Source organism: Morone saxatilis, unplaced genomic scaffold, assembly GCF_004916995.1.
Source record: "Morone saxatilis isolate NCDOM2014 unplaced genomic scaffold, NCSU_SB_2.0 Contig15, whole genome shotgun sequence".
Taxonomy (NCBI): domain Eukaryota; kingdom Metazoa; phylum Chordata; class Actinopteri; family Moronidae; genus Morone; species Morone saxatilis.
In genome coordinates this window covers 21,952,096-21,969,648 of record NW_023339707.1, presented here as the reverse complement: position 1 = coordinate 21,969,648, position 17,553 = coordinate 21,952,096, and the positions used below count along the sequence as shown (strand labels likewise).

The 17,553-nt window shown below is 43.3% G+C and overlaps 1 protein-coding gene across 1 annotated transcript in view; it reads right to left on the bottom strand.

The window, feature by feature from the left end:
* The window catches only part of plxna2 (plexin A2), a 158,476-nt gene that overhangs the window by 78,268 nt on the left and 62,655 nt on the right, over positions 1-17,553 (bottom strand). The window contains exon 4 of the mRNA XM_035656760.1: positions 14,299-14,433. Within this exon, the coding sequence (XP_035512653.1) occupies positions 14,299-14,433 (135 nt within the window). The remainder of the gene's footprint in view (positions 1-14,298; positions 14,434-17,553) is intronic.

Sequence of the window (17,553 nt, the reverse complement as noted above, 5' to 3'; positions counted from 1 at the left end):
AAAATCCCTTTTCTCATGGGCATTATGGGCACACATCATACAGAACACACACACACACATCACATACTTACACAAACATGGCATTGAATTTCAGCATGTCTCCTGGCCTGATAGCCAACTGTATGGATTAAAGACAAAGCCGGGCAGAGAGCAATAAGGAAGGTGGAGGAGGGAGACTGGACTGTCTTATAACCTCTGTTTGTCTGTGTTTGTGTGTGTGTGTTTAGGTATTACAGACTCGAGGACTAAAGGGAGGAGTCACAGGGGGATGTGAGGCAGTGGAGGGAGTGCGAGCATAGAAATAATGGAGTGAGGGAATCGACCAGTGAGGAGGATGAAAAATCTAACCAGTCGATACAGCTAGGAGTGTATCAATTATGTATGGCCTCAATCCTCTTTTTGGGCAAGAACAGAACGGGAATAGGTTAGACCGAAAAGTGTGTGTAGTTCTTTGTGTGTGTATGTGCTTCTACTGTCTTTGTATATATTTCACACCACTGTGCCGACAGGTTTAAAATGCTCCCCAAACTGTTCAATAACTTACATTAGAAAACGATGTTCATAAAAACACAAAAGCATGGCGAGACATCTGATTTTCAGATGTTATTCTTTTTGACAGAGAGACATGACTGCATTTTTCATCCAAACAACCTTAATGGACTGGCACTGTGCCAACTAATAACCTGAGGAGAAAACTTGCATGGAAAAAACATTAATTTACTTGTGAACGACTTCACAGCTTCACTTAATAGCACAATGTCAAGCACAGCTAATGATACTGCCAGAGCCTTCTACTGCTTTCCAGATCTCATATGCACCCTCTTATACAAGGTAAAGGTGTTAAGATGGATACTGGTGATATGATCTGAAAATCCAAGGCTCTTTCCCTGGCCCTTTCTCTGCTCTTTTTCCCACTTATCTCCCCATCTATTCCCCTACTCTTTTGCCCCTCCTGAACCCACTCTTCTGCGCACCCGTGTTCTTTAGGGCTTCCAGTCGAGGTGGCCTCTTTGCTCAGTAATTCAGTCAGGAGGCTAAAAGGAGGAAATTACACCCATGCTGCCTGACCACTTTGAACTCTCAGCCCACCCCCCTCTACCCTGCTTGCTCACTGGCAACTAGTTTAAAGGCCTACACTGTCATTTAAAAGATGGAAACACGGAGCTGTGAAAGTGCGTAGGAGTATTTATACATTTGTATGTGTAAGCGTGTCTACTCATGTGCAAAGACAGCTACAAAAAGTGACACACTGACATACCAGGATGTGCCATCCTGGTTTAGATTGCTGAAATTAGATTTAACCTTATTTTAGTCACAATAGAACTGACAATGCTTAACACTGTAGATACCTCAGTTTTGGTACTTTAATGCAGTTTAAAACAGTGCATATCTCTGCATCTTGGTACTTTAGTAGTACTGTAGTATGTATATTATGTGGGCTCAATAAGTTCTGCAATTTACTGCAAATGTAGCCTGTGAATTGGGATTTTGTTTGTCTAATTAAGGTCTAGTGTTTTTTCTGTCAAGCTGAATTCATATCTGGATACCTGCCTCCACTCAGCCACCATCAGACATCATGAGAAACTGGGCACTAATGCTAATGGTATAGTGTGTCTGAAAAGCAGCCACTTCAAAGCTTAATATGACTCATTAACATTAGCAGTGGGTTGGAAAATCTTTAGTCACTTCTGAAAAAAATTTTGAAGTAGTGAAAGAATGGAGTTCAAGTGCGCTTAACCATCACTAGAGGGAAATTAATGTATATAGCGGAATTCACATAAATGAGTCTGTTTCTATGAGTGATACTTAAGAGTATAGACTATATTAACAACCTGTTACTGTTAGTTTCTCCTCCTCTTACTGTAACACCCACTCTTCCACTGCTGTATCTCTAGGTCAGTCCACATCTATGGTAGTCAAGGTCACAGTGTTTGTCTACAACCCGTCTCACCTAATATTATGTTTATTTACGTCTTCGCTTTTCTGTGCGCATTCAATTGAGCATTTTTTGACTGATTTTCTTGTCTGTCAATCTACCTGCCGTATCCCATTTTTTTTACCCATCTGTCTGGACTGCTTGTCTATGCAGCCTTCTTTTTGTTTGTCACTTCACTGTACCTCTTTGTCTTTCTGTGTATCTCTGGCCTGTCTGTCTTAGTCCAGCGTGTCTGCGTGTCCCTCAGCAGGATCCCAGACTGTCAATGCAGCCAGTAATGAGGTGTATGCTTCAGTCAGCATGTGAGGAGTTAATAAGGAAGCAGCAGAGGCCATCACACATCAACAGGCATGAGTGTGTGTGTGTGTGTGTGTGTGTTTGGGGAGCCTCCCTGGCACACTTACGGCTGTCTGTCGACCAACGGGGGTATTGATTTGGAGGGGAAGGCAGACAGAAATGAATTCTGATCCACAGAGGGACTCCACAGTGCATGTCTGAGTGTGTAAGGTTTTTTTGTGAGCGTGTGTGTGTGTGTGTGTGCATGCATGTGAGCATGTTTGTTCTCTTTGTCTCAGTGTCTCTCCCAGTGTACATGATGTACATACAAATGAAGGATTTGGTTACACCCCACTGCTCTCAGGGCTGTTGCTTGTGCATAAGTGTAAGAGTGTGTGTGCCTAGATGAATGTTAGTCTGTGTATGAGAAAGAGAGACAGAAAGGGAGGAGGGGCATTGATAACTAGGCTCAGGTGGTGTGGGACACTTCATGTAATCCCAAATTGGGTGTGTATGCATACATACACGTGTGTGTGTGTTTATGTGCGAGGGGCAGGTTTGCAAGAATCCATGCATGCATACATGCACATGTGTACTGAGCTTGTTTGCATGTGTATCACGTACAAAATACTCCTCACCTAGATTTTATAGGTGATACGTTACAGTAATAAGAGGCTACAAGTAGTACTGAGGCTGAAAGACCTCTTCAGAGCCTATAATAAAGGCTATGATTTAATTCAATTTGATTCCATAAGAAATATATAGAGACAGAGGCTATGGGCAAACACGCTCCTGCAGTGAAGAGAAAAATATTAGATTTGCCTATAAAGAAACTCTGTGGGGTGAGAAGGAGAAAGAAAGCAGTGACTGATCTCCAGTGGTGTGTCTAAAAGTGCCTGGGTGTTTTTGTTTGGCAGAAGAGGAAAAATCAACATAATGAGCCCAAACTGCCTTTGTGTCTCACTCTCCTAGTCTCTCTTCTCTCCACCCTCTGTCTCTTTCTCCCTCTCATCCCACAACTCTCAGACAGCTGCTTCTGTGCAGCCAAATTAACTGCTCCCCAGTTGCTTTTGGAAAATGTGAAATAAATAAGCGTTTTGGCTCTGAGGGATGCAGTGTTTTTGGTTCCACGTATGAACTTTAAACAGCTCTGGATGCTGCCTCCATTCAGAGTGTAGGTAACACTATTTGTCCACCACAAACCTGTTGTGTCGTTTTTCCATCCAAATCCCCCACACAGCCCCATTCGTCACTCTATGGCCCTATCTATTACCACCATGTGATCCTTCTGGCTGCAAATATCCGATTTACAAGTCAGCAAGAAGAGTAATATTTCAACAGGCTGTCGGCAGACACACTGTTTAAATCACTGGCCTTATCTAGCCTGTGCTCTTTCTAATATTTTTCCTCAAATATTGCATTAGAGATATGTTATCCATCCCTGCACATTCATCTTCGTCCTTCAGCCGAATGTGTGTCTGCATATGTACGAGCAGAAGCCATAGATAAATGTTTGTCTGTGAGTGTGTGTTCATTTGAGGACAGCTTTAAACACCATCATAAAGACTGACAGCAAGCATTTTCTCTAATATTTGTCTGTGCATTGCACTTATGTGAATGTTATCATTTTCTCCTTAATAAAAACACAGACCTAGGCCTACATAAACTCCAAATCTCTACTCCCTCAACATCAACTAAAAAAGGTAGAAGGGTAAACAGAGGATCTGGGACACGCACATCTGTAAATTATATATATTACCATTTACAGATTTCCGTGCATATAAAGCTAATTTTACTACTCGGCAAGAGTCCAAAATAGAATACCAGACTTATTTTACCATTGAAAAACACATACAGATACAGACACAAACACATACACACATGCACTATACAATACTACATCCATCACTAGGGCTCAGGCTGACAGCTTTGTCAAAGTGAGCCGCAGGGGAGAGGAGAATGGCATTGTGGGATTGAGTCCTCCCATCGGACGCTGCACTGACAGGAGAGAAGAAAGGGGAAGAAGAAAAGAGAAAGGGGGGAATGAAGTGGGGAAAATCGGGGAATGTATTGCACAACCCTGGAGAAAGAGAGAGAGAGAGAGAGAGAGAGAGAGAGAGAGGGGTAAATAGAAGAAGAAAAGGGGTGAGCTGCCATGGGTAGCCCATCAAAACCAGCAGCTCTCCTGCTGTAGCCTGTTTACTAAGATTGGCCTCATGAAGGACAGACAAAGAGCATATTGCAGACCTGGCAGCATGACTGCATCATACGGTAAAACACACACACACACAAAAGACCTCCTGAGGCTCTGGTAAACTGCAGCAAATGAACCAAGGCTCTGGTTAGAACACACAGAGTAACAATGTACTCAGTGACAAATGCACGTAAGATGCATGTGTGCTCACAAAAACACACTTATTCACCCCTTTAGAAGGCAGCTGGAGGTGTAGTGAAGTGAGCTGTCAGCCCCTCTCAAACAGGAAAGATCAGTCCATAGAGTCAGCCTGAGACCTCTAAATAAACACCTTTACCACCGTGCTGGCGACCGAGCCTGCTGCTATCCACTGATGTGTGGGCTCAGCTTCAAAACAGACTACTCTTCACTTGGTCCCCACCCCATCTCAGCGGTAAGGAGGTAAGCAATCGACAGACGCAAAAAGAGACAGCGAAAGCGAGAGAGGCAGTGAGACTTGCAGACATGGCCTCCCCCAATTATAGACCAAACATTGCCTCTCTATTCACTTTACTCTTCGCCTGGCTCCTGACAAACCCTGTCGCGATTTCTTCAACCAGCACTCGTGTTTCTCCCTGACACTCTCTAGGCTCTAATTAGGCTTGTAAATAATTATTGCAATTAAAGCCTACAATTAGGAGGAGTGAAGCACTGCCATTAGTTTCACAATAAATGTCATGAGCATTCTGCATAGGCGCAGGGAGGAAACAGACAAATGCTGTGCCATTATAGAGGCAGACAGACAGTGCGAGTGAAAGAGACAGAAAGAGAGAAGGGGGGTTATATGAAGGCAGTTGACATACTCACAGCTCTTAATTATAGAGCTGATTATTCTGGCAGGATGGCTCCTGGACTGTTCCTTTGGCTCACATTCACAAAGTGAGTGCACATGAACACACATATACTACACACAAATGTGAACAACATACACACCTACCCACATGAAAGCTCATATATATATATATATATATATATATACCCTCATATAGAAGAAAGGAAAGTAGCAAAGTTGTTTTGAATTCAGAATATAAACTCTGCAACACAATATCAAGTAGAGGCTGAAACTGGAGCTTAATCAGAGATAAATAGCACTGTTCTTAGATAATGAGGTGCTTTAAGTTCAAGGACAGGTTTGATACTCAAATTGCTTACAGTGATGATTTTCTGACTAAAATCTATTTAAATATTCAACAAATATTTATTGAACATAAATACAAAATATTTGTAATTAGTTACCTTTATAAAACACTGCCTCGCTCACCCACACTCTGCTACTCACACATATATTTATCATGTGTAGAAGAATCCCTCATGCTTCAGCAATGTAGCAAAAAGCTGTATGTAAAAATTGGATTTGTTTTCAGGGGCTACGTTTGTGGCAGCAACAGTCAGCCGGCTAATGGCAAGCTCTGGGAGGCTGTAGACAGACACAGACAGAGGTGTCAGAGAGTCTATGGATCAGGTATCCTTTTCCTCATTATCTCATATTATGTCAGGGGGGCAGTGAGAGACTCCTGTGGGAGGGGGTAGGGGGGGTCAGAATGGGAGACAGCCATGAGTTTTATCTGGTATTGAGGGATGTGCAGACAGACACATAATTTAAAGCGAGGCACCAACCCGCCATAGGGTCTCTCATGTGGGTCTTGAAATCCATTTATACTGGACTTGACACTATTGAGTCTATTTGGAGACCATTTCACCTGAAGCAGATGTCATGCTACACACTGCTTGTTTACTGACAGCTGCACGGTCTGCTAACACAGACTGCTGGTCTAGTCATTGAATTCACAGCTTGTACAGTGCGTTACTATGTACTGACCTCTGCTGATATGGCGGGGGACTTGGGTGTGAAGGTGGGAGAGGGGGGAGGGAGGATGGATGGAGAAATGGGAGGTAAGACAGGGTTTGAGCTGGGTCCTGGGTGCACAGGCTTCTATTAATTAACAGCTTGATGGGGGCTGACAGGACGTGTGCTGCTATCAAATAATGAGGTTAGGATTGGCCAATGGTTCCAGGGCACAAAACCTGATTAACACTAATCCTGGCTTAAGTCAATTAACAATGCCTGCTCAGGGACTCATGCAAATGAGGTGCCTTTGTTAGGTGGGCTAGCACAGAGGGAGCAAACAGAGCCCGGCATTCAGACATGTAAAACATTGCTAGAACATAGCCGAAAGGGGGAAGGATACTCATATCGGTCATCTTGAGAAAGAAATAACTGACTAGCAGTGGTCAAGCAGATGGATGGATGCTATAAAAACATGATTCAATGAAGGGGCGTCTCTAAATGACCTGCTGAGTGACCCCTTCGGGTTGATGAACAGACTCAGTCAACCCTTGAACTTCCCACAACCCCTGACCTTACAATGCTGAAAGACAGCACATAAACATATAAAGTGCACACATTGATTCTGGCAGGAAAGAGGGCACATACAACATGGAAAACAATAAATGCATACAATAAAGAAATATGCTTTAAAATTACAAGAAAAAACTACTACAACACTAACGGTAATGAAAATATACACTTAAAAAAAATAATACCAAGCAATAGCAACATGTAGTTTTACTTAAAGACACAAGAATACTGGAAGAACACACACACACAGATATATATACAAATACACACATACAAAGCTCAAGATTAAGGGAGCTTGACAAGTGGGTCAGGGATGAAAGTGGTTTCTTCAGAATGAAAAGCTAAATGGCATCATCAATAACATTGGATGTGCGTATTGACAGGAGAATTTATCCTAATTTGTCCAGGTGTCAATATCAAGTGAAACTGTTACGGAAGCAGCGAAGAATATAAGCCCAAGGTTCCAAGCTGGAGCCCCCCCCCCACCCCTTTCCAACAGCAGAGCACCTGGGTAAGGAAGCGATTGATTTGCTGGCCCTCACCCCTATGGCTGCTAAACTGACCCTGCTGTCGCACTTACATCCCAGATAAAACATGACGGCCAATCTATCAAGGCCATTGTCTGTTGTCTGACTGATAGCAGGCTGTCCCAAAGATGTTTGTCTGTTGCTGAGGTCTGTCAAAAAACAGATAGATGCCAGTAAGCTGTGGCGATGGTTCCTCTCTCATGATCAGCCCCGATGAGGGTGCCATGGGATGCAGATGTGTGGTCCATATGTTGGCACATGGCATCAGAGTTTTCTCATGCATGACAGAGAACCTTTGTTCAGGTCACGTCTCTCCTAAACATAAACTGGTGCAGACTTGCCTGGGAATTAGGGAACATTCAGGAACTTATGATAGAAAGATATCTCTTACATCCTGTGGGATGCAGAAAAGCATTTTGCATTCAACAGAGGAGAATATACAGCATTCCAGTTTTTGAACCTCAGTTGGGTGAAAAATAGGATAGTGGGAAAAAACTTGGATAGTGAGAAGACTGTGGGACCTTACAGAGTTGCTAACTGAATTCAGCACTTTCAACTGATTGCTCTTTCATCCTGAAAGCTGCCTCTTGATTGTCCTCTGTGCTGTAACGGAGGGTAGTCGAGTTATTGGGTCTCTTTGTCCGAGTGTCCCTGACGGACAGATTGGTGAGAAACACTGAGATAAGGGTCAGTGGTCAAACCCCTAGTCTTGTTCACTCTCTGGCAGCTGCAAGCTAATCAGACCGCCCTTGGCCCAATGCAGGGTCAAGGGACAGCAAGGCAACACTTGTTGAGGTTGTGGTAGTTGCCGGAGACCCCATCGCTACTCAGCCCTGTCAGCAGACTAACAAAGAGTGGAAAGGAAGGAGGGGCTCAGAAGAAGTAGTCACAAAGCTCTAATCTTTTGTCCCTGTGCCTTTTTGACTTTGTTTGCCCTACTGTTTTGTCCATTTTTTCGGCCTGAACCTTTGCCAGACTTCTTCCCTCACCACCAGATTAGTGTTGTTTTTCTATGAGAAAAGGATGTAAGCATCTTCCGGTAAGCTCTGAACTAGATGATTAAAATCAGAGTTGAGCTTTTAGAAAGAAAAAAAAAACATCAGGAAAAACATGCACACATACTTAAGTCTTTGAATGAGTGTCCTGGACATGAGCCAGTCCAATCTGCTTGTTGTGGAGGGTGTAAACAGTGAAACCAGGAAACAAAAGGCTTTCCACCAACACTGCTGTTTGTCGCTTTTTTTTAGTCTACACAAGCTGTAACACCTACAGTGCACAGTGGAAGGCCTGGCTATAAGCCATCATGTGTTCCATGCCCATTAACACATGAAATCAGCATGTCATACACACCAAAGTCCTGCATAATGATGAGCCAGTGGCATGTCAGCTAATCTAAGCCTGGACGAAGTGTGAATGAATCCTATTTCCTCCTGTCTTGATAACCACTGAACCCATTTCCTCCCAATCTAACCACACCAGCCAAACAAAGGTTCTGGGGGATAAGGGAAGGAGGGAGGGGAACCAGCAAAGTCTAGGGGAAACGAGGGTGGGGGTGCTTGGAGGGAGAACAGGTTGAGAAGAAGCCTCACACAAAAAAGGTTTGAAAAAAGAAGAAAGAATCCATGCATGGATTTCAAATTTCACAGCTGAGCACCTGGAAGAAATTGCCAGGCTTGAAAAAAGAGGTCTTCTTTTCTTTTCTGATAATCTGTGAGCTGTAATGTTGCCGTTCCATACATGGAGCTTGGTAAGGGAGGAAGGATGGCGAACGAGGATTGGAGGCTGAGGGGGTTTAATGTTTGCTAAAGAGCCAAGGGTGTATTGAAGAGTGACAGCAGCACATGGCTGAACGCCTCTATAGGGGGACGACTGTGTGTCTGTCCATGAAAGACGAGCCTGTTTTACAAGCCAGCTCAGTATCCCTCAGTTGGTCATGCTAGCAAGAATTTCACAGTTATCCTTACAAAGAGCTGGCAATTAGAGGGCCACTATTTCACTGAGAACACTATTAAGTCTGTTAAGGTCTATTATGTACTCCTGTCTGCCACAGCCATAAAACATTACAAAAACCATTGAGCTCCATTACAAAGTCAACACCTGCTTCTTTTCTTGGGATTTAATTAAGACATGATAAAAAGGTAACCACTTTTTTTTGTGTGTGTGGTTCCCTGAGTACTTTTTTTTTTTTATTAAGGTGTTTTCAAAAACCTTTTCAGACAGAACTAAGGCCACGCCACAGGTATCACTTCAAAACCCTTTCAGATGTTAAATCTTGATTGTTCCCCATGAATAATACATTATAGCCTGGGCTCTGCGTACTGGCCGCTGACCAAAGCAACCGACATAATGCAGTCACTGATTCTCAACCGTGTGTGATGAGTGCTTGCCCTACTGCTGGGTGCCAGCGGCCATAACAGCACAATACACCACAAAGGGAATGAAAAGGCCTCATAAAAATGTTGATAATCCAGGCCCCAAAAGACCCCATTCGATACTGGAGTAGTTGTCGCCATTTATCCCAGTGCGCTGCATTGTGTTGATAAACCGACAACAAAGAGAACGAATGCTGCTTAAGGCCTCTCGCGGGCCACGGTGTCAGGCATGCTTGTATGTCCCTGCGTTGGCTTGAACTCCCAAAATGCAGTACGGCACACACAAACATACACAAATACAGGGCTGGTCACAGTGTTAAAAGGAAACAAGTGAGGCCCTTTTGCATTCTCAGGCAAACACATCCTGAAATAAGAAACACGAGAAAGAGGGAAAAAAGAAGAGTGGAGTGTTGGGTAATGAATGAGACAGAGGGAGAAAGACACAGGCTCCAGTCGGTGGGGATGAGGCCAACACTCATGCAGATCCAACACACTGAATTTGCATGAGCTGGCAAAAGCACCAGTGGTTTAGCTCTGCTCCAGCTGCCATTCACACATGAATACTCTTTCTACCTGTTTGATTAGAGCCTCTGCTGCAATTGTTATGGCATTGGAGTATTACTCTAGGCACCGTCTATCTGGCTGTATGTAAAGTAGGACTTATAGATAAAAGTTAAAGCCCCCTGCTTTAACATGTAAAACTTAGGCAGATGTTATGTAGTACATACCCATGCCTGCTTTGTTACAGCAGTGAAGAGATGTGGTATTCAGTTTGAAATCTACTGCTTTTGATGTAATATTAAATGCAGTGAGGTGTTTTAGGAATGTAAGACATTTCAGGGGGCATTTCATATGACGCAGACTGAGGAAAAGACAGAAAAAAAGGAGAGAGAAAAAGTCGAGGACGTGTCTAGGAGGCAGCTCAGCTGAATCTCCCAAAACAGCTATGACCTTTTTCTCTCCATCACAACGTCTGCCGCCGGCATTGCTACCCAGCCAAGTACCAAAATCGCTGGATTATTGGTCTAAATATAGAAGCAGTCACGCAACATGACTCAAACATGTGATCTGGCAGGAATCCATACAATGGATCTGCAGAATCACAGGATTCACAAGGACAGTTGGAAGACACAAAGCTCAAAGTGTGAGTCCTGTGAAAATCCAGAGATGATGCAACAAGCGTGTTTTTGAGGTTGAGGCACCATAGTGGATATACACAGATGTCTGAAGATAAATCTTGAGATGAAAACCTCCTGCTATGTATTTCAGGACTGTCAGTAATGATACAGCACCCTACACACACACACACACACACACACAGACACTCATACTGCTCCTGGAAAAGAGAAAGTCAGTGAGCCAGGTCTTTTCATCAGTTCCACTGCGCTGCCTCGCACTGGGTCAATCTCACCACATCATTAATATGGTGGATGCTATTGTCATTACATCTAAAAAACAAAAGCACAGTTTAACATGGCAGCACCACGGATCCAATATGAAACAGGGAGCTATTAAATATGTTTGGGGGTGAGTGAATGATGGTGTCTGGTGTGGGAGTGAAACAAAGAAACAAATGAGAAGGAGAGAGAGCAGAAAGTTCCTTCACATACTGAAAGATAACTTGAGGTAGGCAGTGGATGTTTAAGAGACTGAGACTGAAGAATATCTATACATATGCAGTAGGTGTAATCTATATATGCGGGTGAGAGAAAAAGGCTAGATGAAAAGCCTCTGAAAGCCTTATGGAGATTCCATTTGAATACTGAATGAGAGACTGCTGCTTGCATGTGTCTGTAATTATAGTTTTTTTGTGCAAGTGTACACGTGATTGCGAGTGCCAGTGCATTATGTCGGTACCTATGCAAATGAAAACAGAGGGAGCATGTGCTCCGTGTGTGTGTGTGAGTGTGTGTTTGTGTGTGTCCCTGTGGGTGCCTGCCTGCATGTTTGTGTTTACAAAGGCCTCGCACATCCCACGATTCTCAGCTTCGCCACAACACACACAGACAGGTGTGAGGACTGGAGAGAGCGAGAGTCCAGATTGTGGAGCATGGCCTCGCTGAGCAAATATTACTCTCTCTCTCATTCAATGTCTGTCTGTCTCTCCCTTGGTCTCTCTGTATTCTCTCTTTCCCACTGTGCCAAACACAGAGGGCCTCTTTGTTATTCAGAGTAGGAAATGCAACTGGAGCCAAATCTGCCCTGCTTTCTGTTTGATATCATCCCTCCTTTGTTCTTAGCGTCTCCCATCACCATGGCATGGCCTCATACGGCATCCGCCAGACACATGGGAACAAGTGGAGCTCAGACAAGACAGATCTCATGATGCCCTGAATGTCTGACTTCAAGTGTAGCTTGAGGTGACATTTAGGCTAACGATGAGATAAAGGTCAAATAGATCTTTTCCGCAAAATGCTAGTGCGAAAGGGCTGGTTTGAAGGCGGCTGCTGTGTGTTTTAGTGGATAGTGCTGGTGCTTTACTGAAAAATACAATGCGGTACCCAATATTATACATCGCAAATACATCTCCCTGAGTAGAAAGAGGTTACGTCAGACAGAATACACAATATATTACGCATCATGTCTCATGACCAGGGGCGGATTTACAGGAATATTCATGATTTAATTGCAAACAATTACATATATGAATATTTGCTTGAAAAAGCTTAACTTAAAAACATTACATTATTGTGGCACATTGGTAAAGTCTAGTCGTTCATTCAGATCATTAACAGATACATTTTTTAAGATGTTATTAGATTTATCTAAATTAAGAACATCACAGAATAAAGTCAAATTTTCTGTATTACAGTTTTGTGAGAGAGAGCTATTTCATGTTGGTTTAACTGTCCAGAATCGCAATTCATGGAAAAAGGCTGAATGAGTGTGTGGCCACACTAAATCCCAATCCAGTTATTCTGTCAGGTATGACTATCGAGTGGTATCCTTGAACATGCAGGGTAACATCCCCAAAGTAGTTGAAAGCATTTCAGTATGTGTGTGTGTGTCTGTCTGCTTCGATCCTCCCCAACCCCTGGAGAGCAAAACAGAAGAGTCTACAAGCTGAATACTAATAATAATCACCAACATCACTTCTCATTCAGATGACTAGCAGTTATGAGCTCAACATCAAAAGCTTGTTTCATCTGCGGAATAAATGGGAATAAAGGATTTGATAAATATGGGAAACAGACTTTAGACTCAGTACAAACTCCTCTTTACTTGTGGAATCTATGTCACGCCTTGCTACAGAGTCATCATCTCACTGTCAGATACATGTGCATATATTGTGTTTGTGCATGAAAGAAGCAGATTTGAGTTCTTATCCTGGAGATATCCATAAAAAGGCAATTAAATACTAGCTGTACAATAAAATATTTTGATAGCTGAACTGTTAATCAAAGAGAGATTTGAGGTTTTAAATAATTTGGCCTATCATTTGTTCAGATATTATTTCTGTAAAATAATAAAAGCATCTCAGCAGTAATATTGGTTAAAGTACGGAGCTATTACTGGTACTATGATTGCAGTTGACATTGTTATATTTTTACTCTTACAACAGAAAAGTGTCTGAAAAACTTTTAATTTTTTTGTGTGTTAGTCAGAGACACTGTGGGGAAAAAAACAAATGTAGATTACAGTAAATCTGCTTGCTCATCTTTTCGCACCTCTCAGCAATAGACACTATTGTCTAAATAACTCCTTCACACCACATCCGCAGCTCCTAACCTGTAAGCTTTGGCCAGCCAGTAGTTGAGTGTGTTAAAAGCAGAGATAAGGAGAGAGGATGGCAATCTATCACCTCACACTGACAGCCTCGCACGTCGTCTGTCTCTAGGGTTGCTGCGCTGCCACGCTCCCCTGCAGCTGCTGCTCCTCTCCTCTCCTCTCCTCCCGTCACTTCTCCTCCACTTTTCATCTCTTTTCTGGCCTATCATGTTGTCCCCTCCTCTCCACTCATCACCTCACCCCTACTCTGTCCTTGTGTCCCTTTCCACCCTTTTCTGCCCTCGCCTCTTCTGCCTACTTAGTATGTCAGTTGCATTGATGACTATTGGCTGCTTCCCACCCGCCCTGCAATGCTGTGTCACTTCATTAGAAGTGTGAAAGGATGACCTTGCACTCTGTCTCTCTCTTTTTCTTTCAGTGTCTCTTTTTACTCTGTCTAAGTCATACGCTCCTCCAGCTGTCCTTCTTTCCCTCATCACTCTTCCTCCCATCCTCTGCCTCAGCCAGCCAGCCGGCTAGTGCCCTTCATCTTTCTCTCTCTCTCTCTCTCATTCTACCTTGTCTTTTCCTTGTCTCTTTATTTCTTTCTTTCTCCCTGCCCTCATTGTTCTCCTTCATTATCAAATGCTGTCACAACGTCCCCCGCTGTGCCACCCAGGTTATTTATAGCTAACAGAGGGTGGTGCTGGTGATGTTGAGAGGTGGGCCATCTTGGGCCCTGCCAGAGCACACACACATTCACACCCTTTGCCTGACATTTAAACATATGCACACACAGAGAGACACACTTAAACCATCCTTTCTCTTGCATGAGGGCACTTGTATAATAGCACAGGTTTACATGCAGGTGTCTTTCTAACACTTACTTGTCTGTCAGACATGACGTAGAGGTAGTTGCGGTCAAGGGAAAAGGCCATATCTCGCAGGATAGGGCTGCCATCCTTGATGACCGATATTGTCTCATACTGGACACCACCATGAGGAGGTCCGTCGACACGAATCTGAGAAACACACAAACACAAACAGGTCAATGTTTGCTATTTATATCAGTATGGCAACAGAAATGGGAAAACAGACGAAGAGTGATTGACAAGGGTGACAGATGCAGGTCAAATAGTATTTGCAAAACAATCTATCATTATCATTTAGCTTGAGATTCGGGTAGGTTGAGATACTTCAAGAGGGCTTTTTGGATAGCTATGAATATCGAAGAACTGAAAACAGCAGAGAGATGATTAGTTGACTTTCAAATACTTTAATTTTAATTGCCAAAAAATGTGTGGCACTCGTATTATTTCACGGTACAAAGTAAATGTAAATGTTAGCCCCCTGTAATTCCATGTAGGATGGAGTTACAACAACTGTTGTAACTACTGATATTATTAGACCTCTGTGAAACCTTAGCTCTGTTTTCCTTTCCTCTTTCTCCTGATGAATGATTTATTCCCCCAGTAAAGCTTTGAACTTGGGGCCAAGACCACCTAACTACAAAAACAGTGGAAAAACATTCTAATGACTTATATGAGGTAAATGACCCTCTCTGACCCAAATGGGCCAATACCAGCCCGGTTTCTTCTTTATTCATCTGATCCTGTTGGCCAAATATATAACCAGTAAATCTCCAGGGGCAGCCTGGGTTTCCTGATGCTGGGCGTGAGAGATGTCTCTGTGATGTCACATGTGAATGGGCCCTCCTCCACCCATGAAAGCTGATGGCTCTATCATCTGTCTATCCCCGCCTGCCTTCCTCCACCCAAACATTCATCTATCTATTGAAATGGTGACAGCACCAAAGAGCAGCCAGACTCTCTATAAAACATCACAGAGGGGAAAGTCAAGGTCATATGTCTGTCAAAAGGAGATCAACTGGGAGGGTATGTGAGCGAACATGCGCACACACATGCAGGCCTTTGTGTTTGTGTGGGTGAGTATGCATGTGTGTCAAACTGCTGGATGGTCAAGTAAAAGAAACATGATGTTAGTTCGCACAAAGCCCCTTGAGCTTTGCCTTCAAAGCTCGAGGGTTAGCTGAGTACTAGACAGCAGGCGGCACAGTTAAGGGCCAGAGCTCAAAGTGGTTGAGCCTTCCACAGCTGACCTACGTCTGACCTTGGCAGGCTAATCCAAACATCGAAAAGAAGACATATGTGAAAACCATATGTAGGAGGAGAGAGGCAGGATGTGGGGGCCGTGCCAGTCTTCATCTGGTTACTGACACTGCAGTGCGGAGGGAGACCTCAGCAAATATGCTCATCCATAAAGCATGTCGGCGCATGGCCAGACCAGCGCTGTTCTGTTCACTACTGTGTCAGCGTGGGTGTGTGTGCACCCGTAGGAGCAGACTGTCATGCTGTGATATGTGTCCTAGCAGGCCGCCACTAGGGACCACAAGATAACCCGACCTTCCCCTTGCATGCCTGCAGTTCATCTGAATCAGATCGCTATCACACAGTCTCTCACCACTGTCCAGGGGCCTCTAAATTCACATTTGGCCAGAAACACACACTCAAACACACAGCTGTCTTAGAGCGTGTCCAGAACAAAACCTCTACTCTCCAGGCAGGGGTATAACACTTCGTTACACACTACAACAAAAGCACTAACATACCAGGCCTAGCAATTACTAGCAACAGTAAACTGTCCCGTTAAGCAAACACATTTAATCAGGAGTGCAGAGGTGTGTACAAAAAGATAAACAATGAATGGAAAATGGAATCAACTTAGCTGACAGTCAAGCACTCCAGAAGCACTCACACCATCCCACCGTGCACACACAAACACACCCACATGCAGTTGCTTTTCACATTAAGAAGCAGCTTTTCTATGGTAGCTGTAAATCTTGCAAAGTGTGTTACATTCACACATATGCAGACACAAACACACACCCACAACATTGTAAGGAAGTGAAAAAATGTGAGCACGTGTGTGAGGAGGCTTTGTTGAATGTGAAGTACTTTGCAGGGCAGGCTCACCTCTGGGTGGCCGAATGAGACAAACAAGGAGGAAAATGAAAACCTTTGGCAAGTGAATGGAGAAACCAGGGCTTACTGGACATAAAATAATTCTGCCAAAACCTCTGTTTACCGCAGTCCCTCACTCACTCCCACGCTACCATTCCATCAGGCTACAGTATCTACTACCTAAGTAAGCGACTCTCAGGCACAAAGCATTCTTTTCCTCAGCATCACTTTACTTCGCCTGCTCTCTCAGGTATTTAAACCTATCCCCTTTCTGTCCCATTTGACCCTCCATTATTTATCATGCTGGGTGAGAAGGCTGCTAACAGGTTGGATTCATACCCTCAAGCCCCTCTGACAGTATTCCTGCCCCTTTATTTTAGGAGGACCCATCCACAGAAACAATCCCTGCAGCCCCTGAGAGCTGCCCTTGGTTTAGCCTAGTCTAACATGGTCCCCCAGCCCCTCTCTCGCGTCTCGGCGTCAGGGAGCTACAACGTGAGTAAAGTGAGAGAAGGGGGAAAAGGTGAAGACAGATGAGAGTGTTGAAAAACATTATCCATGTACCCCAGGGGCACCGTGTTCTGTGTAGTTAATATTTGTGAAAAGAAAAATAGTGTAAAAATGACGGTCAGATTTTTCGATTCACACTTCTCCTAATATTCACGAGGGATACAATATCTCTCATATACAAACGAATCCAAACGGACATACAGAACCATTGTGAAAGACGCTTGGAGAACTAAGGACAGAAATAAATATCCCCAGGCGTCACTGAGTAGGAGGGCTTCTTAATCAGCTGGCTATAAATCCTGGAGCACACGCAAAGTCGCCATATTTAGTTTTCAAAATGCAAACCACTTTCACTACTTTTTAATAGCTTTGGACACATTTTTTTTAACTGCAGTACTATACTGTAATGTATAAATAATTTTTTTTTTAAATGCTATCTGTGACCAAATGACCATATGCACATTTATCTATTTCTTACCATGCTTTCATTTTTATTGTGCAATTCATGCACATTCAAAAAGTTTAATTATCATGAAAAATATTAGAATTTTCCATTTTTGGTATTGAAACAATAATAATAATAATAATAATAATACATTTTATTTAAAAAGCGCTTTTCTGAATACTCAAAGACACTGTACAATATAATAA